Below are 25,741 nucleotides of genomic sequence, written 5' to 3'. Positions count from 1 at the left end.
ACATTTAGAATACTCCTCCAAAATACAAAGCATATCATTTTTCTTGGGACTGAAAGGGGAAGAAGTTTGAAAAAAATATTTAGCACGGAACAATTTTACCCAGACAGAAGACGGCTTTGTCCGAATCCACCAATATAAGTTGAGAAGGCAGAGCTTTGTTATGAATGTCATCTCTACGAAATAGCTAAACCCCTAAGAGTTTTAGGTCGACATAGCTTATTCCAAGAGATGGAATAAAACGTTCGTTTATCCCTAGAATGACCCCACTAGAACTGGCTTTGGATGTAGTCAAGTTCCCGACAAAGAGAAGGAAATAAAAAAAGACACACCTGGTAGGTAGAGATTGATTTTAGAACAGATTTAATCAAGGTTGTTCTACCTACCAAAAATAAGCACTCCATTTTCCAAGTACTAGATGCGATACATTACTGCATTTAGATGTCATTCGTGAGGTTAGCGAAACCCCTTTTTTTTCATATTAGGGTTTACCATCGTGCTAGAACTATGGCACACGCATCTATGGCCATTGATGCATAAATAAAGGAGTAAAGTACTTTTACAGTTTTACCCTTGGAACTAGCCCGTAACTCATGCAACTCTCACGTTTTTTTTTTTAATAAAAAAAAAATACATGTACCTTTCCACTTTTAAAAATTAAAATATCAAAGTGATCCACCCCGTTAGTTGATCCCTGTTAAATGATGACGTTAGATTTTACTAATTGGCAAAACTACCCCTGAAGAAGGGCAAACTTACCATTTTTCCCTTCTTTGCAAAACAAACCCCCCCCCCCCCCAAAACCAAGCCTTTCCGATGCTTTCACCATTAACGGAAAACCTAGGGATTTCCACCTCTCCAGCTTCAGGCACCGACATGGATTCTGAGCTGCAGAGGAAGAAGAGGGTTGCTAGCTACAAGGTGTACGCTGTGGATGGGAAAGCCAAGAAATACTTGAGAAAAAGCTCTACTCAAGGACAGAAACACCCAAGTAGTGAATGGATTGTGGTGATTGTGGGTATTTCTACGAGTCTCTTCCTCTTTGTGTTCCACCTGTTACTGAACTTTTTGCTTTGTAAATTTAGTACTGAAACTACTGAATCTTGTAGAGAAATCTACTATTTTTGTTTCCCACTCAGGTATAGATCGAAGTTTTATCTAGAATATGGAGAGGATATAGAAGAGAATTGAACAAAAGAAGAGATTGGAAGAGAGCGAAAAGAAGAAAATGAGAGGTTGCGATAGATGGGTAATTTGACCCCTCTCAAGGGTAGAATCATAAATTAATTAGATGGGTTATATGGAAGGATATAACAGGGTTAAAATGGTCTTTTTCTTTTTTCAAAGTTTTAAGTTAACACCGTTAACTCAAAAGATTTGACATGCTCCAATCAATCCCAAGTACAACCAGGTCTCCTCAAAGTACCTATGAAAAATAGCTTTTCTTTTTTTTTTTTTTCCCTAGGAAAATGTCACCCCTTCTTGGTGGGTTGGTTCCTGGTAGATAAATTTTACCACATTGGTTTGATCGAGCATTGATGATTGGGGTGTATGCCCATTAACATGGTGATTGGCAATCCCATATCCATTGGTATACACAGGAGAGATGCCACAGATGCAGGTTCGGCGGTTGCTTGCCGGGTGGATCAAAATCATTTTGAATTGCCTCGGAGAGCCTCACATCTGAATTAACTACAAATTCATTTACACACACACTTCTACCCCAAGAAAAGAGGGGGAAAGAATTTGCAAACCTTTCCATGCCAAGACCTTAGAAACAATTATGTCACAAGCTAGGCGGAAGGCTGATGTCTTGTATTTGAGCTGCGTATTGTCACACCATGCAAAAATTTGGTGTACCCAAGAAAACTGAGCTTGCCATCAGAGCTTCTGATCCAGTCATTAAGGATCGAGTAAGCCGTGGAGCCCAGATTCATTTCCTGCATAAATGATTTTTGATCAAGTTTTACCACTAGGGGAATTCAAATATCATTCATTTGCTTGAGGTCATAGCTACACATACCCGTGCCAATTCGTCCACTGATGTAACTCTGTTTCCCTCCTGTTCAAAATATTCAAAAGCTGTACTCGCAATCTGCTCCCACTTTTCAAGAGCCTCCAGTTGATATGTGCTGATTGCTGCAGCGCAGAACTCTTCAAAGTCCATTTTTCGATGAGAGAGTTGTTCCATCTGAGAAAAAAAATTAAGAATGCCACCACTAAGCAATTGTTGTAAGTTTTGTATACCCCAGAACACAAGTAAATTTTTTTGCTGGCCCAACCAGAAAGTAATTGCTGGTTGGCAGGCCAATTTCCGCCATGTGGCAAGTCGTATGATGCTGAAATTTGGTGGACATTTAGACCCCACAGTCCCCTAATCGTGTATCAAACGTTCAGGTCAAACGGAGTTTACTACATGGCACATTGAAGTATTGAAAATTTCTGAACTACCAAAAGGATGTGCAGGTTAATAAAGGGATGCATGAATGTACACAGGAGGGTTTGTCATTACAAAAGAGGATAAATGATTGAATTTGGTTGTAGAATTTGATTAGTAGTTAATCCAGACCATTCACTAAACATCCAACTGCCACAATTGTCATATCATCCTTCCACGTGGCACAACAGTTTTGTCAATAAAGAAATCATGGTTGTCCCAACCATGAAATATTTTGCCTATAATAATAATATGGGAAAATTATCACTTCACAGCCCAACCATATAAGCTTATCCGGTTGGCCCATTTACTTCTACCATGTAGCAGGATGATGTTGCAATTCCCTTCCCACCATTAAAATGGAAAGTTCCACATACGGATTGGCCACATGTCCAATTCCAAACTCAAATTGACATGCCACATGGCAGATTATTGGGCTGACCAGATATAATAATAATGGGAAAATCTTTTAATTTTTTATTTTTTGGAATGAATAAAAAATTCATAACCAAAGGAAAGAGAAAGGGGTAGGGGGAGAGAACAAACAAACAATCAATAAATTTCAACACTACCTTTTCAAAGGGGAACACAATGGGCTTGAAGAAGTGAAGGGGAAGAACCCCAACAAAACACTACGAACCAAAATCAACCAAACTCATATGGGAAAGCAACCCCGCCTAGAAAGAAAGTGCACAACCCTCAAGAGAGAAATCTGCAGAATACAAGAGAGCCCATAAATTGCGCCTACTTGTCCCAGCAAAGGACGTGATCACAGATATCCCTACTTAAGAGGCAAAATCTTCTCATTGAGTCCAGGGGCCGCTTCTTGGGATAAGGAGGGGAGCTAGTGTCGAGCCAGCACCAGCAGTAAAAAAGAAGGGGAGGGGATGGGGGATAACAAGGGCCTGGATGAGACAAGGGGTTGAACAAAGAGGGGGGGGGGGGGGGGGAAGAAGAGCCCGTGGAGAAAGGGGTGGAGACGAGGGACACGGGAGGGGAAGGGGTTGAGGCTTGGCTGGGATTAGGGAGGAAGGGATGGAGTAAGACGGACTGGGGGCTAAGCCCAATACAGTTAGAAACAACGGGAGGGCCTGAGGCAAGGGGTGTTTCGATATGGGGACCAAGTGGGCTGGGATAGATGGGTTGGGGTAGGCCGCTCAAAGGCCCAATAGAAAAAAAGGTAGGAGGGTCAGAAGCCTCTGGGATAACGTTGGGGAGGGCAAAATAAGGGTGGGTGGTCTGACTCAAAGGGGTGGGATGGAGGGCAGGGAGAGGACTCGACCAAGGAAGGTGAAGCTACACGGAAGGAGGCAAGATTGCGATCTGCAGAGCAGAGGAAGGGGAGTGGTTCGAGGAGGCGTGGGCTGGAGGACGATGTAGACCAGTCGAAATAGGCTTTCGTTTGGGGAAGTGGGTTGACGGGAACAGCAGCAGGGGTCAGGGTTGCAGAGTTAACCACCACATGCAAACATGATGGGAGCAGCGAAGGAGGATCAGGCGCCACCGCGCCAGGGCGGAAGGTGAAAGATTGAGGATTGGATGACCGGTAGCAATAGCAGAGGAGACAATCCCAACTTAGCGACAGATCTGAGACCTGACATCGTTGCTGGAGGAGGAGCGGTTCTCAAGGGCTGAGGATGTCAACGTATCGGCAACAGGGCAGCAGGGATGTCAGGAGGAGTATCGACTTGGGTTGGTAAAGCTGAGGGAGAAGGGGGGCAGAGGTGCTGTCAGCAGAGGTAGAGGCCGATAGCAGAATCGAGAAAGAGTTTGGACTAAGAGTCCTAGAAGCAAGGGGAAGAACCGATGGGTGTGGAGGAGCATCTGAGGCCTGACCACACAACGGAGGAGAACCAGAGGCTGGCTTGTACTTTTGGCTTTTGTCTCACCGACGACGGCTTTTCCTACGGCCTCGGCTAGGAGACCAAAGGCCATGAAGGGGGAGAGAGGGAGGGGGATAAATGGAGGAGCGATGGAGGCTTGGGGCATCGGAATTAGAGACTGACTAAGTTGCAACAGGGGCGCAGAAGAAGGAGAAGACCTAGGAGCACAGTGCCAGGAATCGTGGCCGAAAAGCTTCCAGACCTCAGAGAGAGGAGGGAGCCATCCGAAGTGAACTGCTTGCTCAAAGGAGTGGCCCTCATCATCTGCCACAGTAATGGACGGAGGGGATACTTCAGCTGAGACTTCCCTGCAAAGCCTCATGTAAGCGAGGTGGTCCATGTTTTTGGTGCAACCATCAGAGTAAAGGGGTTTGCCTACAACCGACCCTATGATGCTGAGAGCATCTTCGCTCCAGAAGTGGAGTGGCAACCCAGGGAGGGTGATCCACAATGGAATGGAGGAAAGGTCAACACGGTGAAGGTGGAGGAGCCAGCCCCATTGCCAAAATTGGCTTTTTTTTCCCACTTGCCAAGGCCCTCCTTCCATAGCTCGCATCTTTTCATCTTCGTCGGAGAACTTGAAGATGAAGTAGCCACTATCCAGCAGGTTGCTTCCAGCAATCCATAGATTTTCCATTGCATAGATAAAGACAATTTGACAATGTGAAATGGCGGCCTGTTTCCAATGAAATGCCCAACAAAATAATTTTCCATTTCACTGCTTCGACTTCTAGCAATTCCAAAGGCCAGGCCACCTTGGTGGACCCAACGATGGATGGCCGAACAAAATGGAGGGGGTGACCCACCCTAGCAGGCGGAAGAACAGAGAACTCAAGGGTAGCTTACCAGGAGGGGGAGGAGAAGGGGTGGTAGGGTCAGGGGAAGCGGGGAGAGAAGGGACAATGGGATCAAGGATGGGGGGAGGGGAGGGATGGGGACTGGGTGGCAAAGGCACCACACCAGGGAGGCCGGACAGCTACCATTTCAGTGTGGCGGATCGCCTAGTCTAAATATTATTTAGTGCCTCCTCCTGTTGAGAAAATCTTAAGTGTAACCAAAGTGTGATTAACTAAGAATTTGTAACCTTACTTTTTTGCCATTTTAAGTTAACACATTTTTTTTCAACGAGTATATACTGTCATTTACATAAATACTTCATTATTTACTACATTAAATAACTTTTAACTTTTCGAAAACCCTCTTGTACCCTTGCATTAAATTACTTTTGGGAATAAGACAAGGGGCAATTAAAGAAGGTCACAACTTCTTAGTTCACCACTTTGGTGACAAGAAGTTGCACCCAATAATTTCTCTCAGGCTACAGGATAACCACAGTAAACACTTTGGAAAGGATAAGAAGCAAAATCTTTCAGCCTCGAATATTGAATGTTCCTAAACAGACGAATGATTTCTCACCCACTTATGAATTCAGAATTTGTCAATGTCAGTATGTTACACACTGAATTTCTGAATGAACTTCATTTAAGCAATAAGGCGGTCAACCCAAAGAGATGTTTACTTTTTTACTATCAATTAATAAAGAACTCTTGCAATGATTCGCAAAATGTCTGAGAAAATCAGGGGTATCAAGTACCGTGTGACAGGTTCATCCTTGTCAAGATGTGCATATAACCAGGTACCACAAACCAAACACAACTGAACAAACATGTTGAAACATGACAAAATGACCAATTTATTGAACTTAATACAAAAGTCATGTTTGGGTTGCTATAAACACACTGCAATTTAGTCCCCCAAAAAAAAAGGAATGTGATGCTGACATATATAGAAACTGATTAAGGTTAATTAAACATAAAACTTGTTCATGAAACTACATCAAGATTGCTTAAAGACCAACCTCATGCAAGAGAAGAAAGAGAGAGACTACCAAGCCATATGCACGTGACCTATTGCTGTTTTAAGTATAACAGAACTAGTGGTTTTTGGTATTCATTTATGGACCTGGTTTTCCTACATGAACATTAAGGTAAGGATTTCTTTAATGGGCACTTAGATCTGCCATGTGGCAGGTCAGATGGGGCTGAATTTTTTAGGACAGGCAGTGATTTGGATCCGGGGTTCTGAAACTCGTTTTGGATCACTTGTGGGCCCACCTAGACAATAAATAGCTCAAATCTAATAACCAGTGGCAATCTTGTAATTTACCAGAATTTTCAGGGGGCAGTTTGATAGTTAAATGGGAGAATGGACAAATGAGGAATTAATATTTATTGAGGGAGGGTCAACTAGGAATGAATGTTAAGATAAGGATAAGAATGAAATACAGATAAAAAGAAGGGTATTCCTGGAAACATAGAGATAAGAATTAAAATAAGAAACTCGCTTTATGAGATTTTCTTCAACCTCACAGTGAAACAAAGCCAGCAGGAGAAAAACCAGTTCGCAAGGGCAGCAGCCCCTCACTCACGGCTTCAACTCAGTAATGGATTTGGGGCTCCAACGTCAACTTCCAATACTCACAAATACAGCCAACATCAGCCCAAGCTATCAGCCAGAAATAAGTATAATTATCTGCAACAACCCAGGCGGAAGTTCAAGCATACTACGTTGCAGGTTATACTTCTCACAGTAGAGAAGGATTTCAGGTCTAAGTTCCTGAGGCTGGAATCACCCTAAGGAAAAGAATTCATTCCCAAAATCTGAGAAGAAAAGAAAAGGGATCAAGAGAGATCTATCCAACTTTGTGGTGCTGCCAGTGTTACCCAGAAAACAGAGTAACAATGTAGGTTTAACAGAAACAGAAATAAAGGAGAGGAAGGGGAAGAAGAAGAGATGAGAGAGAGAAGGTGAGATCAGAGATTTCAGGGGAGAGAGAAGAGGTCACACAACCTGGTTCGTACCTCTGTTAGTTAAATTTAAAAAGGGAACGGCAAAAAAAGGACATTCAGTACGGATGTGTTTTAAACGGCTCAAACCTTCACGGAATGGTAAAAAAAGGGTCAAACATTTCAAAAAGCGGCCATAAAAGGAAAACGGACAGTATGGGTTTTAAACGCTTTGATTTGAAAAATATAATACTAAAAAAAGGGTAATATATACACAAAAAGAAGAAAAACAATAAAGTTAATTAACACTCACATCAATTTGGAACATAATTTCAATTCATTTTTCTCAGTGAATATTGAACTTCTTATAAGGGATGTTGGGTTAGAGCTCAAAATAGCATGTAACTGACTTGTACCTTTATTGATTTAAAGTACATAGTTATACTTTCCCTGATTTAAAGTACATAATTATACTTTGATTCTCAAATTAAATGGAATATTGGTGTCTCTTGTTGAAAATTCCATCTCAATTAGAATACATGTACCTTTATTGATTTTGTGTGGAACTGTGTACAAGTAACATGATTATAGTCCCACATCGATGAGATCTGGAAGGGAGAGGGCAAGTGTGAGCTTTAAAAGGTGAAGTGTTGTAAAACACAACCTGAAAAGCAAGCTGACGAGCTGTCCAGTTTTAACTTGGACAATAAGTTAGTTTTTCAAAATATTAATACTTTTTTCCAAGTTTCCATTTTTTTAATTTAAAAAAAAAAATGTAGAGCACATTTTAATCGGATAGTCTTGCCGAACCCGTTTTTTGCCAACTCTTTGGCAATAAGACGAGAATTCACGTTTAAAACGGTAAAATACGGTACGGCCTACGCGTTTTAAACGTGAATTAACTAACTAGGATTCGTACCATTCTGGTAACATAATCCCATTCAAAAAATCTGAGCATCGTTTGTTCACACCTGGTATTTAAAGAAAATAATTAAAGACTCCTACTCTAAAACTGAAACAATCTTAATCCTAACTAGGACTCATAACTGAAACAAAATCCTAAATAAAACTCAAAACAGACTTTGAAACCAGCTACACGTTATCACTAATTCAACCTTATCTAAGACTCCATCACTAGCAAAAAAGGAAAATTATAACATAACTCAAACTTCTGATCGACCCAATTATGGATAAACCCATATAATAAATCTAAATAAATAAACTAAGAAATCCTACTTAACCCAAAAATCAATGGACCCGATTCATCCCCATCTGGGCTTCCCAACGGGTTTGAACTGGTCCAAGAAATTGCTCCTGCATCAGGTAGGCCCCAAGGTCCCCACTCACATGCCACATTTCAGACCAATCTGAGTTTGCCAAGTGGCAAAACAAAGAATTGAAAAATCTAACACTTCCAGAGGTTGCACATGACTACAATGGGGGGGTGCAAGGACATATACAAGAGAGCAATGGCATTAGATGGGAGGATAAATAAATGAATTTGAGGCTGAAATTTGATACATGATCTATTGGGCCATTCCCGTTTGAGAACCCAAACCAAGATCAATCGGGTCCCAACTTTTTTCTGGTTTAGTAGGATATTTAGGATTTATTTTATTTGGGAAAGATATGAAATCTTTTTTTTTTAGGTAGTTATTAGACATGTAGGGAAATTTCCAATTTGAGTTTTATTGAGTTTTTATTTTTATTAGTCTAAGTTTTAGAGAGTAATTAAGAGTCTTTGTTTTTTGGGTTTTATAAATATATGTGTAACCCAACGATGGGAGTAGATTTGATAATGAAAAGATGAGTTGAGTATTTGGGTTGAAGCCTTGTGGCTGTGCGTGTGCACTCTTCTTCCTCCTCTCCCCCCCCCCCTTTTTCTTCTTCCTATATGATCCCTTCCCTCCCCTGCAACTCTGATTCTTCCCAGCTTCCCCTCTTCTCCTAAAGAAGAGTGCACATGCACATGCCCATGCACAGCCACACTGGCTTCAAACCATAACTCAACTATTCCATATTCAATCTCTGATCTTTCGATCGTTACCATCATACATATAAATAGGAAAAGAAAACCTATACATAGCCTAAAACAGAAAATAGAAACATATTCAACTAGGAAACTACCAAGCTACTGTCCCATGTATCCTACCCAAAATAAAAGATTACATAATACTTTCTCAAATAAATAAACTTCCTAAAATCCTACTAGATCCAAACAAGATTGGGACCCAGTTCATCTTGGTTTGGGTTCTCAAACTCAATCCATGGGATTTGGGTTCTCAAACTCAATCCATGGGAGTGCACCTGCATCAATTCCCCCCCGGTGTTTAGAAAAACTCGAACTAGAATTTGGTAGAACGGGAGAATCAAAACCGCTTGATCAGCATCCACAAATATCGACTTTGATAGGGCAACGATCCAGCGCATCTCAGGATCAATTGTCACAATCTTCTGATGGTGGTTAGCAAACGACATCTCTTCGATGGGAATCTGATCGTGGGATTTCACAACTGAAATCGGACCGTCGATCAATTCTTCAATTGCATCCTTGATCGGACCATGTACGTCAGTTTGATCATTACTGTCGTTTTCTACCTTCTCTTCCACATCTGATCTGCTTTCTGACAATTGTATCATGCATGACATCTTATCATAGAAGGTGTTAATACTCAAAGCAAGATCTCAACAATTCCATTTCCTTGCTCCTGGCTTCGGATGGCACACCTACCACTATTCACTAATGCCCTCAGCATTAAAAATCAAGCCATCTCCTTTTTCTCCTCTCTTCTGTCCCCTCCCTCCCCCCTTACCTCATCAATAAATTTTTCCCCTCCTCTTTGGATTTCCTCCAATCCATTCCCACGGATGATGAAATCCTTAAAGCGGTTCTCTTGCATAAATCCAATCGGGCTCCTAGTCCTAATGGATTTAGTATGGGTTTCTTCTCGACTTGTTGGGACATCATCAAAGACGATCTCATTAAAGCCATCCGCAGCTTCTTCTATAATCCCGGCCAGCTCCCTCGCATTAAACAAACCTTCCTTTGCCTCCTCCACAAGAAAGAGGGAGCCTCTACCCTGTCAGACTTTAGGCCCATCTCCCTTTGCAATTTTCTTTATAAATTCAACGCCAAAATTCTGGCTAACCGGCTTCAGTTGGTGATTCCTTCTTTAGCTAACCTGAACCAATCGGCCTTGCCGACAATATTCTGCTTTGGGTGGAGATTGTCCAGAGCTTTGACCGCAAATCTCACTCCTCCGCTGCCCTCTTGAAAATTGACATCCATAAAGCCTTCGACTCCTTAAGATGGGATTTCATGTGTGGTGTAATGACTCAGATGTCCGTTCCCCCAGTCTTTGTCTATTGGATTCACTCATGCATCTCCTCTCCCTTCTTCTCGGTCATTGTTAATGGCTCCCCTGCCGGGTTTTTCCCTTCTAAAGTTGGTATCCGCCAAGGCTGCCCCCTCTCTCCTTTCCTCTTCTCCCTTGCTCTAGAGGTCCTATCTAGAAGCATCCAGGATAAAACTGACCAACATCTCATCTCCCCCATTCCCAACTGCAAAAGCCTCAATCTCACCCACCTTGCCTCTGCAGATGATCTTATGATCTTCTCCAAGGCTTCCCCCCCCCCTTCTATCTCTTCCATCATGTCTTCTCTTCAGCTCTTTAAATCTCTCTCGGGCCTGCGCATTAACCTCTTAAAATCTCAAATCTTTCTTTCCGGGGTCTCTGAGCATGTCACAGCCACCCTCCTTAGTTTGACTGTTTTTTCCCTCGGATCCCTTCCTATGAAATACCCCTTGGCCTCCCCCTTATTCCTGCCAGGCTGACTAGTCATCACTGCACCCCTATGTTAGATCTTATTTGCAACAGGTTTCAGCTTTGGAAGGGCAAACTCCTTTCCTATGCGGGTAGGATTGTCCTGATCTAATCTGTACTCCAATCCTCTTACATCTATTGGTGTTGTATCTATGGGCTTCCGCAATCCACAATCAAAGCTATGGAAGCACTCTTCTGTGCTTTTCTTTGGAAAGGCCAACAGTCCTCTAAATTCCACCACTCGATTAGCTGGGCAGCAATCTGCCGGCCCAAATCTGAAGGAGGCCTTGGCATCCGTCGTATCCGTGATTACAATATTGCTGGCCTGCTCAAGCTGATCTGGAAAATCTCATCCAAACAGGACTCAATTTGGGTTAATTGGGTATACTCTTACCTCCTCAAAAATGATTCCATCTGGACTGTTCCCCAGCCTGTGGACCCCTCCTGGGTCTGGTGCAAAATCCTTCTCCTTCGTCCCCTTGCCCTTAGTGCCACTTCCTCAGTGATTGCTAATGGTACCTCCATCTCCCTCTAGCTTGATCCTTGGCATCTTGCTGGAGTCATTTACAACATCTTAGGTGCCCGAGGGGTCTACTCTTCTGGTATCCCCAAATCAGCCCCTCTCATTAATTATCTCTCATGGCTCCTAGTCCCCCTCCCCCTTCCCCCTGGTCTCACTCAGGTCTGGGCCTCTCTCCCCCCCCCCCCCACCCCTCTCATGCGGACAAAGTAACCTGGCTCCCCTCCCACGATGTATTTTTAGCTCCCACTCTGCTTGGGATTTCGTTAGACCCAATGGCCCATTTGTCCCCTAGCACAATCTTGTTTGGTTCAAAGGCCACATTCCTAGATACTCTTTCAATGTCTAAAGAACCCTAAACCTTTGCCTCCCCACCCAAGCCTTCCTCATTCACCGCCACATCCCTGACTCCCCCTCCTGTATCCTTTGTTGGAACGGATTTGAGGATGTTGATAATCTTTTCTTTTCTTGCCCCCCTAGCCTCCTCTATCTGGAAAAATTGCTCTGTAGTCCATTTGGCCCTGAAGCACCTTCCCTTCGCCCGAGAGTTGCTTTGGCTCGATATGTCCTTTTCTGGTAACTCTATTTGCAACATTGTTGGCAAGCTTATGTTCGGGGCTGCTATCTCACACATCTGGATGGAGCGAAATCTTCGTAGATGGACTTCCCACTCCCGGTCTATTGAAATTATTTGGAAAGCCATCTTTTCATATGCTTCCCCACAAATCCCTTATAGACTCCCCAAGGAACAGGCACATTGTTGTTACTTGGGGCTTAGATTATTCTCTCTTCCGTTCTCCTAGCCAAGCTCCCTAGGCCTGTGGCTTGTGTTATGTATAGCTCCCCTCCCCCTTCTCTTTCTCATGTGTATTCCACCCCCCCCACCTTTTCTTCCACCCCTGCCTTTGGGGTTTTGGTAATGAATTTTTTTTCACCAAAACAAAAAAGATCTCGACAACCGGTCTTCAAATCAAGAAGTGTTGTTTGCAATTTACGGAAACCATCTGTTAAAAGAGAGATGTAGAGAATGCTTGAATGATTAATTCGATCATTCAGGCCCTGTTTATATAGAGAACAAAATTACAACTGAAAATAGAAACTTAACTCAATCCTAGTCCTACTAGGAATTCCTAATAAAACTAGAAATCCCAAACTAGGACTCGGCTGGGGAAAAACAATAAAAGGAAATAAAAAATAAAGAAAAAGATACATAAATAAAGTGTGACTAACCACCCTAACTCGACCAGGACTAATCCTAGTAAGCTAGGACAGGTAGGACCAATCCTAGTGGAACTAGAACTGCTTACCCCAATCGGGTAAGCAGTAAGCAGCCTATTTCAACACTCCCCCTCAAGTTGGAGCAAAGATGTCGATCATGCCCAACTTGACTAAATTGGGATGAAACAATTTTCCAGACAATCCCTTGGTGAAGATATCATCAAGTTGATCCGCAGATGTCACAAAAGAAATACAAATCAGCCATCTTCTAACTTCTCTTTGATGAAATGCCTATCCACCTCAACATGCTTGGTACGATCATGCTGTACAGAATTGTGTGCTATGCTGATTGCAGCCTTGTTGTCACAGTACAACATCATAGGAAGACGAATAGGAACACCAAGATCTTGTAACAACCCTTTAAGCCAGAGTAACTCACAAATACCCTATGCCATAGCTCGAAACTCAGCTTCGGCACTAGAACGGGCAACAACATTTTGCTTCTTGCTACGCCACGTGACAAGATTTCCACCTACAAAGGAGCAATACCTGAAATAGACTTGCGATCTGCCAGAACCAGCCCAATCGAATCGGTGTATGCTTCTATCCGTAGATGACCATGCGTAGACAAAAGAATTCCTTTTCCAGGAGCGACTTCAAATAGTGTAAGATACGAAGAACAACCTCCATATGAGAAGAATAGGGATCATGCATAAACTGGCTTACAGTACTCACAGCGACAACAATGTCAGGACGAGTGTGTGAGAGATAAATCAACTTCCCTACAAGTCTTTGGTACCGGCCTTTATCAACAGGCTCCTCTTCTTTCTCCTTGAGTCGAACAAGAGGGTCCATAGGAGTATCTCAAGGATGGCAGCCTAGCAACCCGGTTTCACTAATAAGTCTAGGACATACTTCCTCCGGGAGAGAAAATGCCTTTAGAAGATCCGCCACTTCAATCCCAAGAAAGTATCGTAATTTCCCTAGATCTTTAATCTCAAATTCTTGTCAGGAAGGTCTTCAGTCGTTTGATCTCATCACCATCATTACCAGTAACTACTATATCATCGACGTAGACTATAAGAACAGCGAGTTTTTCACCAGTCCTCTTTATAAAGAGTGTGTGATCAGCATTACTCTGCTTATAGCCCACAGAAATCATAGCTTTGTGGAACTGGCCAAACCATGCTCGAGGTGACTACTTCAGCCCATAAAGTGCACGTTTCAGTTTACACACTTTTCCTTGGTTTCTGTCACAAGAGAACCCTGGTGGGACGTCTATATACACCTCCTCATCCAGTGCTCCATTTAGGAAGGCATTTTTTACATCTAGCTGCTGCAAATCCCATCCAAGGTTGACTGCACAAGATAATAACACACGAACAGTATTCAACTTTGCAACAGGTGTAAAAGTTTCCTGGTAATCAATGCCGTATGTCTGAGTAAACCCCTTGGCCACGAGCCGTGCCTTATACCTATCCACAGTGCCATCAACCTTCTGTTTCACCACAAACACCCATTTGCATCCAACGGTTTTCTTCCCAGGTGGAAGAACCACAAGCTCCCATGTGTTATTTTTCTTCAAGGCCTCCATTTCTTCCATCATAGCGCCTTCCACTTTCCGTCTGATAGAGCTTCCGCCATGGTTAGGAATACGAAGAAGAAAGAGAGGAAACAAAAGCATGAAAGGATGGGGAAAGTGAGTTATAAGAAACAACATGAGATATGGGATGCTGCGTGCAAGTCCTGACACCTTTGCGAAGAGCAATAGGTATTTCAGGAGAAGGAATATTACCAGGTGAGAGGCGGGTTCTAGATCCGGGTTCAGAATTGGATGGGTGCTGAGACAACAATTGATTGAACCCTTATGTTTCCTTCCATAGGTCTTCACATGACGGTCATCAATCCTCCTCGAAATTCACTAATAGTCCTTTGGATAGGAGTCCGGACCGGGGTAGGTTGCTCCTCTTGAATAGAGATAGTCTCCCCTGTATAGGAACCTCTCCCCCGAGTCGGGGAAGTACTTGAGACAGCGAACGGTTCGGACTCGTGGTAAACATCAAGTGGAGGTGGAGAGTCAATAGTCGCACATCTTCACTAACACTCTCCCCAAGAGGTGGGGACACATAATATGAAACATGTTCATGAAAAACATCCATGCTAACAAAAGTCCGGCGGGAAGGAGGGTAATAACACCTGTACCCCTTCTGGGTAGCAGAGTAACCCAAGAAAATGCAGCGGAGACTACGTGGGTCAAGTTTACCAGGGGACCTTGTATCCCTTGCATAACAAACGTAGCCAAACACCTTAGGTGGGACTATGAAGGAAGAAGAGCCAAGTAATAGCTCAATAGGGGCCTTGGAAAGAAGAACCGACCGGGCAGCCAATTAATTAAATAGGCTGCAGAAGAACGCATCTCCCCAATAAAGGGAAGGGACATTGCGAGCAAACATAAGAGCTCTAGCCACCTCCAAGAGGTGGCGATTTTTCCTCTCACCACACCATTTTGGGTGGAGTGTCAACACTGGTCCGATGGAGGATTCCATGGGCGTGAAGGTATTTTTGGAACCGACCTTCCGTATACTCTTTCCCATTGTACACCTCAAAATTTTAAGAGCGGCAGTAAATTGGGTCTTAATTAATTGATGAAAGTGCTGAAAGCAAGAAAAAACTTCATTTTTTGTGTGCATAAGGTATACCCAAGTGAACCTAGAATAACAGTCAATGAAAGTGACATACCACCGATGGCCAGTCAGGGAAGCTTTCCTACTAGGCCCCCATACATCAGTATGAACAGTATGAAATAAGGAAGAGGATCTCTTATTAGAAATAGGATAAGTTGAACGTGTCTGTTTAGCCAAGACACAAGGTTCACAAAAAAAATCTTCCTTATTACAATCCTTAACTAATGCTGGAAATAAATTTGATAAAATTCCTAAGGGGGGATGGCCTAGTCTAGAGTGCCATTTATGTATTTCAAAAGAGAAAGATGCCGAAGGTAAACACTGAGTAGGTGTAGGATCTCCATCAAGCAGGTACAATCCGCCATGCACTTTACCCGATCCAATCGTCTTCCCCGAGTCCAGCTCCTGAAAAACACAGTGAGTTGGAAAAAAAGTCACTTTACAATTTAGGGATTTAGTGATACTGCTAATGGAAAGAAGGTTAGTTGTAAATTTGGGAATATGCAACACAGATGGCAGGGTAAGGGAAGGAGAATAACCAATGGATCCTTTCCCTGAGATGGAGGAGAGGGACCCATCAGCAATTTCGACTTTATCCTTACCAGAAGCAGGAGAATATGTATCAAAAAGGCTAGAAGAACCTGTCATGTGATCAGTAGCACCGGAGTCTATGATCCATGGAGTGGATACTACCGATGCACAATGACCAGCAAAAGAAATACCTGTACGGGCAAAGAAGGAACCTGAATTGGCAGCAGACGTAGTAGAGGCAGCAGATGTGTTCAACATACGACGGAGAGCCTGGAGTTCTTCCTGAGAGAAACCGATGTCAGCAGTAGGAATTGGGGCTACACTTTCAGTGTGATTGGCTTTGCTTTTAGACTTAGCACGTCCCCGTCCTGGCCTCAAAATCAGCGGGCTTGCCATGTAATTTCCAACACCGAGCCTTCGTGTGATATGGTTTGTGACAATGCTCACATTTCACAGGCTCTTTAAGTAGTGGTAGCACCAACACTGTCAAAAGAAGTAACGGGAGTGGAGGCAGCAGTCAGTAATGCTGATCGCTCAACTTTGGGAGTAATCATCATGGCAACCCTTCTTGTCTCTTCACTGTGAACATAAGAAAAAGTTTCCTCTAAAGTGGGGAAAGGAATCCGACCAAGGACTTGTACCCGGATAGGATCATAATCATCATTGAGGCTAGCCAAGAAATCATAGACCCGAAACTTATCAACATAGGAATGATAGGCAGTGATGTCAGTAATAGTAGTAGGTGAAAACCTAGCATAGTGATCCAATTGCTGCCATAAACACTTGAGGGCAGCATAGTATTTAGTGACAGATAGCTCCTGCTGAGTGGTATGTTGGAGTGTCTTCCTAATGTCATACACCTGAGCATCATTACCTGAACGGCCATAAGTTCCCTTGACAGCAGTCCGATCCGAGTAGCGAGTGTCAAGGAGTAGATATTGACTGGAGAGGTCATGGTCATAGAATTCGTAATAAAGGACATCACCATAGCATCATTGGCAGCCCATTTAGTACGGGCAGCACCTTCTTCAGTAGGCTGTGTGGTGGTGCCAGTAAGATGGCCAGTGAGTCCCCTACCAGCCACAGTCAAGGAGATAGATCTGGCCCAGATGAGGTAATTTGATCCCTCAAGTTTAATAGCTGCAGCATAAGGGAGAAATTCTGTCCGCGGCTGAGAATCAACTCCAGAGTTGGCCGTGGTTACATCTGAGTCCCCCATATTGCAGACAAAACAGTATAAAAACTGAAAGATGAGTCCCTTCTGTAGCAACAAGAACCAGCCCTAAATAAAAATCGATAGTTAGGGTTTTGAGGAAACCCTAGAAGAGAAGTCAATTGAGATTCAGGGGTCTTCAAGTCGTAAAAAAAATTGCAGAATCTGTCTTCAAAGTTGATGCAGATCTGTGCAACAAACTGCCCACGCAGAGATGAGAAATAAACCAAATTGAGAAGCAGCAGGTCTTGAATATTTGTTCAAAAAAAACCTGGAGAGTGATATGGATATATGCCTCAATGGTAGGAAGAGAAACAGAGACAGCAGCTGTCCAGAAAAACCTGCAGTGTTGGATCCCAAGAAAACCAGCCTGTAATTGTAAGAGAATCTGATCTTCAATAAGGGAGAACTCCAAAAAAAATTTGCAGAAGTGTGGGCAGCAGCTATCGATCAAAGAACTTCTTAAATCATCAATTGTTGAGGTGAAAAATTAGGGCAGCATCTACAAATCACCTCGTTAGATCTGCCCTAAGTGGAGAAAAAACCAGAAAAAGTGAAGAGAGTTGAGCGGGGGGGGGGGGAGATGGAGATCGAGTGATAATGGAAGGAGGGTGGTGGGCTAGGAACCAGGCTAGATCTGAGAGACTAGCTCTGATACCATGTTAAAAGAGAGATGTAGAGAATACTTGAATGATTAATTCGATCATTCAGGCCCTGTTTATATAGAGAACAGAATTACAACTGAAAATAGAAACTTAACTCAGTCCTAGTCCTACTAGGAATTCCTAATACAACTAGGAATCCCAAACTAGGACTCGGCTGGGGAAAAACAATAAAAGGAAATAAAAAATAAAGAAAAAGAAACATAAATAAAGTGGGACTAACCACCCTAACTCGACTAGGACTAATCCTAGTAAGCTAGGACAGGTAGGACCAATCCTAGTGGAACTAGGACTGCTTACCCCAATCGGGTAAGCAGTAAGCAGCCTATTTCAACACCATCTCTAATTGAAAGGAGCAAATCGCATCGATCAACTTCCATGAAGTAGTGGATTTATGATAACAATGTTAGAATTGTAAATAAAGAGAATCTTAAAGGGCACCTAAGTAGTTAGATGGGGGAATAGGTTTGGAAAGGAAGATAAGGGCAAACTGAGAGGTGGGTGAAAAAACGGATAAACAGAATTAATATAAAACTGGGGGGCAATTTGGTAAAGAGGAAAAAATAAATGAAGGAAATATAAAAGAGATGACGTGGGGAGAGGGGAGGCTTGGGGCTGTCTTCTGGTAGCAGAGAGAAAGGCGGAAGTCGACTTTGCTAAGGACTCCAGTTCAATCTGCGACTTTGACAGAAGAAAACAGCGACAGCTTCGAACCAGGTCGGATTTTTTTTTATGATCTCTGTCTCTTGCACTCTGTTCTCTCTCTCTTCTCTTCTACACTTTTTTTTTTGCTGGCGGAATCCTAGGCGAGAAACGGGGTTTGATTGAGGAAGGAAAAAATACGGAAAGGATTGTGGGAGCTTGTTGCTGGAACCAACAGTGAGTTTTTTTTTTTTACAGAACTGCTGGGGGTGGAAACTGGAATGGAAAGGATGGACTGGGGTAAGGTTTCAGCGGGAGTAGTGGGTTGGGAAAAGCCTTTTGACTCTTTTTTTTTCGATGATGTGCTCGCTGTCATGGAGGGGGAAAATAAAAGGAGAAGGGTTTACGGTTTGGAGTCGGGATGGGGTGGGGGAGATGGAGAGTGATAATGCAGGTTTTTTTTTCACTTGACGGAACCCTAGGAGGGGGTATGTCAGTGGGAAAGGGAAAAAGGAAGATGGGGCATTCATTGAGAGGAAGGAAATATTGCTGCGGGAAGGTGGAGTTACTGTCTTTATGGCAGATCAGTAACGGGAGGGAAAATGAAGAAGATGGATACCTCTTGGTTCTGATACCAAATTGGTGGAGCGGCGATTAGGAGAAGAGGAAGCCTGGAAGAAAATTAGAGTTGCAGGGGAGAGAAGAACGCATAACTCAACTATTCCATGTTCAATCTCTGATCTTTTGATTGGTACCACATACATACAAACGGGAAAAGAAAACCTATAGGTAGCCTAAAACAAAAATAGAAACATATCCAACTAGGAAACTACCAAGCAAGCTACCGTCCTATGTATCCAACCCAAAATAAAAGATTACATAGTACTTGCCAAAATAAATAAACTTCCTAAAATCCTAATAGATCCAAACAAGATTGGGGTCCGGTTCATCTTGATTTGGGTTCCCAAATGGATTCAGGTCAATCCATGGGAGTGCACCTGCATCAATGGAAAAAACTAAGCATGCCTATTAAGGAGATCCTTCCTAAATGGCCATGGAGGAAAGCTTTTTTGCTTTATTTATTTACTAAATAAAAATGTTCACCAGGTCAAATTAAGGATCTACCAACACTGGGTTTCGACCAACCAAAAACCAAGGTTGTCTCGGTTTCGACCATATCTCGGTCGAAACCTGGTCCTTTCTCCAAGCTAATTCGAACCTTGGTTTTGAGGCCCCAAAGTTTGTTTTTTTTTTTGCCCTGATTTTTGTTGTGATACCTATTTTTTGACATTTTGAACCCAATCCATGCATTAGTTTCACATAAAGAACACACAAAATAATAGTTGTAGTTTTGACCCAAGTTTGATAGTGTATTTTGTTCTTGGACATGTATCGAATAAGGTTTGACCGGAACATAACTCCTTCAATATAAATCAGATTTAAGCAATCTTGGATTTGTTTAAAAGCTTTGTTGGAAAGCTTTCTGTTGGAATATGGGTATTTGGGTATTACGTGTGACATGGGTCGATCCATGATATAAGATCAACCCATGGGGTGTTATTTCTATTTTAGTTATTTTCCCTTTCCTAGTTCTATTCTAGCTCTATTTAACTAGTTAGAATTAGAGTTATATTTGGGTTGTGATACTGTTCACGTGAACAGTGTTTCCCTTTGTAATCTCTTTTATTAGTATTATTATAAATAGAGAGCTTGACTGATCTCATTGATCAATCAAGCCATTCACTAATTTCTACATGGTATCAGAGCCTAAACTCGATATCTGAGAAATTAATTCTGCTCTCCTCCATCGTCTCCCTCCACAATTGATCTCTCCTAGATCAACTAACCCATCACCCTAAAACCCTAAATCAACCGAGACCCTCCTCTCTTCCCTTCTCTCGTTTCCATTATTTCATGGGGGTAGTACTTTGAGGTGATCTAAATATGATCTAGTATTGCCCTAGAGTTTACCTCCTTTACTTTATCCTATTTTATGATCTCCATGCACAATGAGATCCATGTTTGAAGACTGAAGCACTGCAGATTTATTTTTCTCGAAGATTGAAAACCTGCAGATTTATTTCTCTCGAAGACCTGCAGTATTTTTTTCTCCATGTTTGAAGACTGAAGCACTGCAGAATTTTATTTAGAAGCCCTGCAGAATTTTATTTAGAAGACCTCCATAATTTTTTTCGAGACTTGCAAATCCATATTGTGCGAAGATCTGCAGACTCCTTTCCTCCTTTTTTTTAAAGACCTGCAGCTGTTTTAAAACACCTGCAGCAGTTTTTTATTGAAGACCTGCAATTTTTTGAAGACCTGCAGCAGCTTTTTTGTTGAAGATCTGCAGATTTTTTTTTGCAGGAGTGCAGTATTTTTTTTGAAGCCCTGCAGATTTTTTTCTGTATACAGATCTGCAGCTTCTCTTTGTTTGACAACACTGTAGTTGTTTCTTTATACAACTTGCAGAGTTTATTTTGAAGCACTGCTGCCTATTGCAGAATATTCTGCAAATTCCTGCACTTCTCGGTTACTGAAGTTCTATCAGTATGCCTGATTCAGCTGCATCCACTGCTATCACCAACACTAGCCAATCTTCTACACAAGGGACCCATCATGATTATCCCTCTTTTCCAGTCAGCCCGATAAAGCTCGATGGCACTAATTATTTACTTTGGTCTACACAAATGTTTCTTTCCATTGATTCAAGGGGCTATAAGGGATATATACATGGTACCACTGTCAAACCAAGTGAAGCTGGTACATTACAAGACAAGTGGAGTTCCAGCAACTCTCTTGTTATGGCTTTTCTTCTCAGTGCAATGACTCCATCCATTGCCCGTGGCTATACACTAATTGATTCAGCCGCAAAAATTTGGAAAGCTGCTAACGGACCTATTCCCAGGTAGGGAATGATGCACAAGTTTATGATATTCAACGAAAACTCCATGCAACCAAACAGGGTGAACTTACTTTATCTGAATACTACTGTGAACTCCGCAGCCTGTGGCAAGAGCTTGACTATTATGATAACTTTCAGCTTGATTGTCCTTCTGATATTACCAAATTTAAGCTTAGGGAGGATAAATTCAGAATATACACTTTCTTGACTGGCCTTAATGTGGAATATGATCAGCTTCGGTCTGAAGTTCTAAGTCGTTCCCCTTTTCCCACTTTGGAGCAAGCCTACTCTATGATACAATTGGAAGATACTCGTCATTCCACCATGTTACCAACTACACAGCCAGAGAGATCTGCTTTAATTTCTTCTAGAGGTGGCTCTTCTAGTACTAGTACACGTTCCTCGTCTGAGAAGGAACCTCTTAAATGTACTCATTGTGGAAAGGAACGACATACTGTAGATTTTTGCTGGACGTTACATGGTCGGCCATCTGACTCTTCTCTGATGGTCGTAGTGGTGGTCGTGGTCGAGGCTGTGGCCGTGGTCGTGGTGGCACACAGGCCCATCTTTCAAGCTCTTGAAACAGCCCCTACTACCACACTTTCTGCAGAGGAACTTCGCCTTTCGTCGTATGATGACTACCTTCGCCTCTTCATCCGCTGCCTCTACCTCGATTGTGGTTCCCTCTTTTGAATCGAACCTTGTTTTCTCCAAACCAGGTATTTCTTTTGCTGGTCATTGTGCTTCGGCATTATCTCATCCTTGGATAATCGATTCTGGAGCCACTGACCACATGACTGGTCAATCCAATTTAGTTTTTCGTTATTCTCCCTGTTCAGGCAAAGATAAAATTAAAATAGCCGATGGTTCTCTTTCCTCTGTCTCAGGGAAGGGAGCCATCCATTGTTCTCCTTCTTTATCTTTGTCCTCTATTTTACATGTTCCTAAGTTAACTTCTAATTTGCTTTCTATCATTAGTTTGACATCTGATCTCAATTGCAAAGCTATTTTTTATCCTTCACATTGTGTCTTTCAGGACTTGGGGACAAGGAGAACGATTGGAACTGGTAAAATGCGTGGTAGTCTCTACTTGCTTGACGATGATCTTATCTCTCATGATGTTACTATGTCTGGCCAGGCTCTTACTGCTACTTCCGCTGAACATCATTTATCTGAATTGCACCGATGGCATCGTCGACTGGGCCATCCACCTTTAGGAACCTTAGCTAAGATTTTTCCTGTTTTATTTCAGCATTGTAACCCTCACTCTTTATTATGTGAGGCTTGTGTTTTTGCAAAACAAACTCGTTCTGTTTATTCTAGTTCAAATAAAAGATGTTCTAAGCCTTTTTCTATGATTCATTGTGATGTCTGGGGTCCCTCACGTATCTCTTCTATTTCTGGCTTTAAGGGGTTTGTCAACTTTATTGATTGCCACACACGTACCACTTGGGTTTACTTAATGCGACACAAGAGTGAAGTTTTTTCCTGTTTTAAATTCTTTTATAGCATGGTTCAAACTCAGTTTCAAGCTACCATTCAAACTCTCAGGAGTGACAATGGTCGTGAATATTTAGATGGAGCCTTTCAATTATTTCTTGCTACTCAGGGTATTATTCATCAAACCAGTTGCGTTGACACTCCACCCCAAAATGGAGTGGCTGAACACAAAAATAGACATCTTCTTGATGTAGCTCGCTCTATTATGTTTGAAATGCATGTTACTTCTCATTTCTGGGGGGAGGTTGTTTTAACAGCTGCTTATCTTATCAATAGGATGCCCTCTCTGGTACTTGACTATAAATCTCCTCTTAATCTTTTGAAGGGGTCTTCTTCTTATATTATTCCTCCCAAAATTTTTGGGTGTGTTTGTTTTGTTCGAAACCACTATGCCCATGGCAAACTTGATCCCCGCGGTCTCCACTGTTTTTTCATTGGTTATTCTCCCACCCAAAAGGGGTATAAATATTATCATCCTACATCTCGTCGTGTTTTTGTTTCCATGGATGTCGTTTTTCATGAGGTCGTGGCTTTCTTTCCATCTTCAGCACCTCTTCAGGGGGAGTCCATTCCTACTCTAGAAGAAGTGTCGATTCCCATTCCTCCTCTACATGAACCTATTGATGACTATCATGTACCTTTAGATAATGATGTTCAAGGGGAGCAGCAGGTACAGCCAGTGAAAGATTTCACACATCAATATTATCGAAAGAAAAAAGGGCAACAACAGCCCACCACTGCAGCATTACCAGACCAAGAGTTGTCCTCTCACCCAGGATCGAATGACACCTCCTCCGGTAATATTTCTAATCCTTTAGATGTCGCTACTTCTCCTATTACTTCTGATCCATCACTTGATCTACCCATTGCTCTTAGAAAGGGAAAAAGGTCTTGTACGCAACATCCAATATCACAGGTTGCTTCGTATGAATCTTTATCCCCATCATTTCATGCTTTTGTTTCCTCTTTATCCTCTGTTTCCATACCACAGACTTGGCAGGAGGCATTTGCAGATACTAGGTGGAAGGAGGCCATGATCGAAGAAATGCTAGCTCTAAAGAAGAGTGGTACATGGGATCTTTGTCACACTTCCACCACAAAAGAAGACTGTTGGTGCAAGTGGGTCTTTGTAATTAAACAAAAAGTGATGGAACTGCTGATCGTTTTAAAGCAAGGCTGGTTGCTCGCGGATTTACTCAGACATATGGGATAGATTATTTGGAGACTTTTGCACCTGTTGCCAACCTATCAGGGTAATTCTCTCTTGTGCTGTGAACTTGGGATGGAGTCTACAGCAGCTTGATGTTAAAAATGCCTTCCTCCATGGTGAATTAGAGGAAGAGGTATATATGGATGTCCCTCCTGGGTTCTCATCTACTGCAACTCATGGCAAGGTTTGTAAACTTAAGCGTGCGTTGTATGGTCTGAAACAATCACCACATGCATGTTTTGGTCGTTTTCAGAAGGCGATGTTGACATTTGGTTATAAACAAAGCAATGCAGATCACACTTTATTTATTAAGACATCGGGCAGCATTATGACTCTCCTCCTAGTATATGTCGATGATATAATTGTAACTGGAAATAACCCTGCTGAAATTTCCAAGTTGAAGAATTATTTGGCCAAGGAATTTGAGATTAAGGATCTAGGCATACTTCGCTATTTTCTAGGGATTGAAGTGGCCCATTCTTCTTAAGGGCTGTTCTTATCTCAACGCAAGTATACTCTAGATCTTCTTTCTGAAACTGGCATGTTAGGCTGTTCTCCTGTGGATACTCCCATTGAGGCAAATGCTCGTTTTCGAGACACTGATGGTGAACCAGTAGACAAAGGGAGATATCAGAGGCTAGTTGGGCGAATAATTTATTTATCTCACACTAGGCCTGATATTGCCTATGCTGTGAGTCTTATCAGTCAATTTATGCATGATCCCCGGTCTAATCATCTGGAAGCAGTATTCAGGATTTTGAGATACTTGAAGTCAGCTCCTGGTAAAGGAGTATTATTCTCTCGTCATGATCATCTACAGATTGAGGCCTACACTGACTCAGATTGGGCTGGTTCCCATGATCGAAAATCCACCACAGGTTACTGTACATTTGTGGGTGGAAATTGTGTTACATGGCGCAGCAAGAAGCAAACAGTGGTGGCCCGTTCTAGTGCAGAGGCTGAATTTAGAGTTATGGCTTTTGGTATTTGTGAACTATTGTGGCTCAAGACTTTGTTACAAGATTTGAGTATTCCTATTACTCTGCCTATGTGACTCTACTGCGACAGTAAACCAGCAATAAGCATTGCCCATAATCCAGTGCAGCATGATAGGACGAAACATATTGAAATTGATCGTCATTTTATCAAGGAGAATCTGGATAATGGGACGGTTTGTGTTCCTTATGTGCAATCTGGGGAATAGTTGGCTGATGTGTTCACCAAAGGCTTAAGTGGAAAAGTTTTTCAACCTCTAGTGTGCAAGTTGGGCATGACTGATAACTACGCACCAACTTGAGGGGGAGTGTTGGAATATGGGTATTTGGGTATTACATGTGATATGGGTCGATCCATGATATAAGATCAACCCATGATATAAAATCCAAGATTCCTTAAATCTGATTTATATTGAAGGAGTTATGTTCCGGTCAAACTTAATTTGGTGTGACCGAATGTTTAAAATCGCTCTGAATGGAAATAAATTTTGAATAAAAAACCAATGAATATTTTACCGCTCTTTTGGTTTTTACATTTTAGCAATGTTTTATCACATTAAGATTTATGAAATTTTTAGATTTGAGAAAAAAACCAGCATTTAAAAGTTGAAAATTGCACCTACCGCCGAAAATCCAGTTTTTGTTCTTGAACTGGGGGTTGACATTTTATCTATTTAGAATTTGATTTTTTAACTATTTTTATTGGATTCAAATAGGGGGTATATCCTAAGTAAATA

At 42.2% G+C, this 25,741-nt stretch overlaps 1 protein-coding gene across 2 annotated transcripts in view; it reads right to left on the bottom strand.

Annotated features, from left to right (window-relative positions):
- Positions 1 to 1,649: 1,649 nt before the first annotated feature.
- The window catches only part of LOC122644028 (CDPK-related kinase 3), a 65,402-nt gene continuing 41,310 nt past the window's right edge, over positions 1,650 to 25,741 (bottom strand). Inside the window, exons 10-12 of one of the 2 annotated variants that reach the window (XM_043837632.1) lie at positions 2,021 to 2,188; positions 1,768 to 1,937; positions 1,650 to 1,680 (exon numbers count right to left, since the gene is read on the bottom strand). In XM_043837632.1, coding sequence (XP_043693567.1) covers positions 1,791 to 1,937; positions 2,021 to 2,188 — 315 coding nt within the window. In that variant the 3' untranslated portion in view covers positions 1,650 to 1,680; positions 1,768 to 1,790. Of the gene's footprint in view, positions 1,938 to 2,020; positions 2,189 to 25,741 lie in introns of both variants that reach the window. The other variant, XM_043837627.1, reaches the window with a different exon arrangement.

The sequence above is a fragment of the Telopea speciosissima genome, chromosome 1 (genome assembly GCF_018873765.1).
Source record: "Telopea speciosissima isolate NSW1024214 ecotype Mountain lineage chromosome 1, Tspe_v1, whole genome shotgun sequence".
Taxonomy (NCBI): domain Eukaryota; kingdom Viridiplantae; phylum Streptophyta; class Magnoliopsida; order Proteales; family Proteaceae; genus Telopea; species Telopea speciosissima.
The sequence above is the reverse complement of the archived record's forward strand: the minus strand, read 5'-3'. Positions and strand labels throughout refer to the sequence as shown.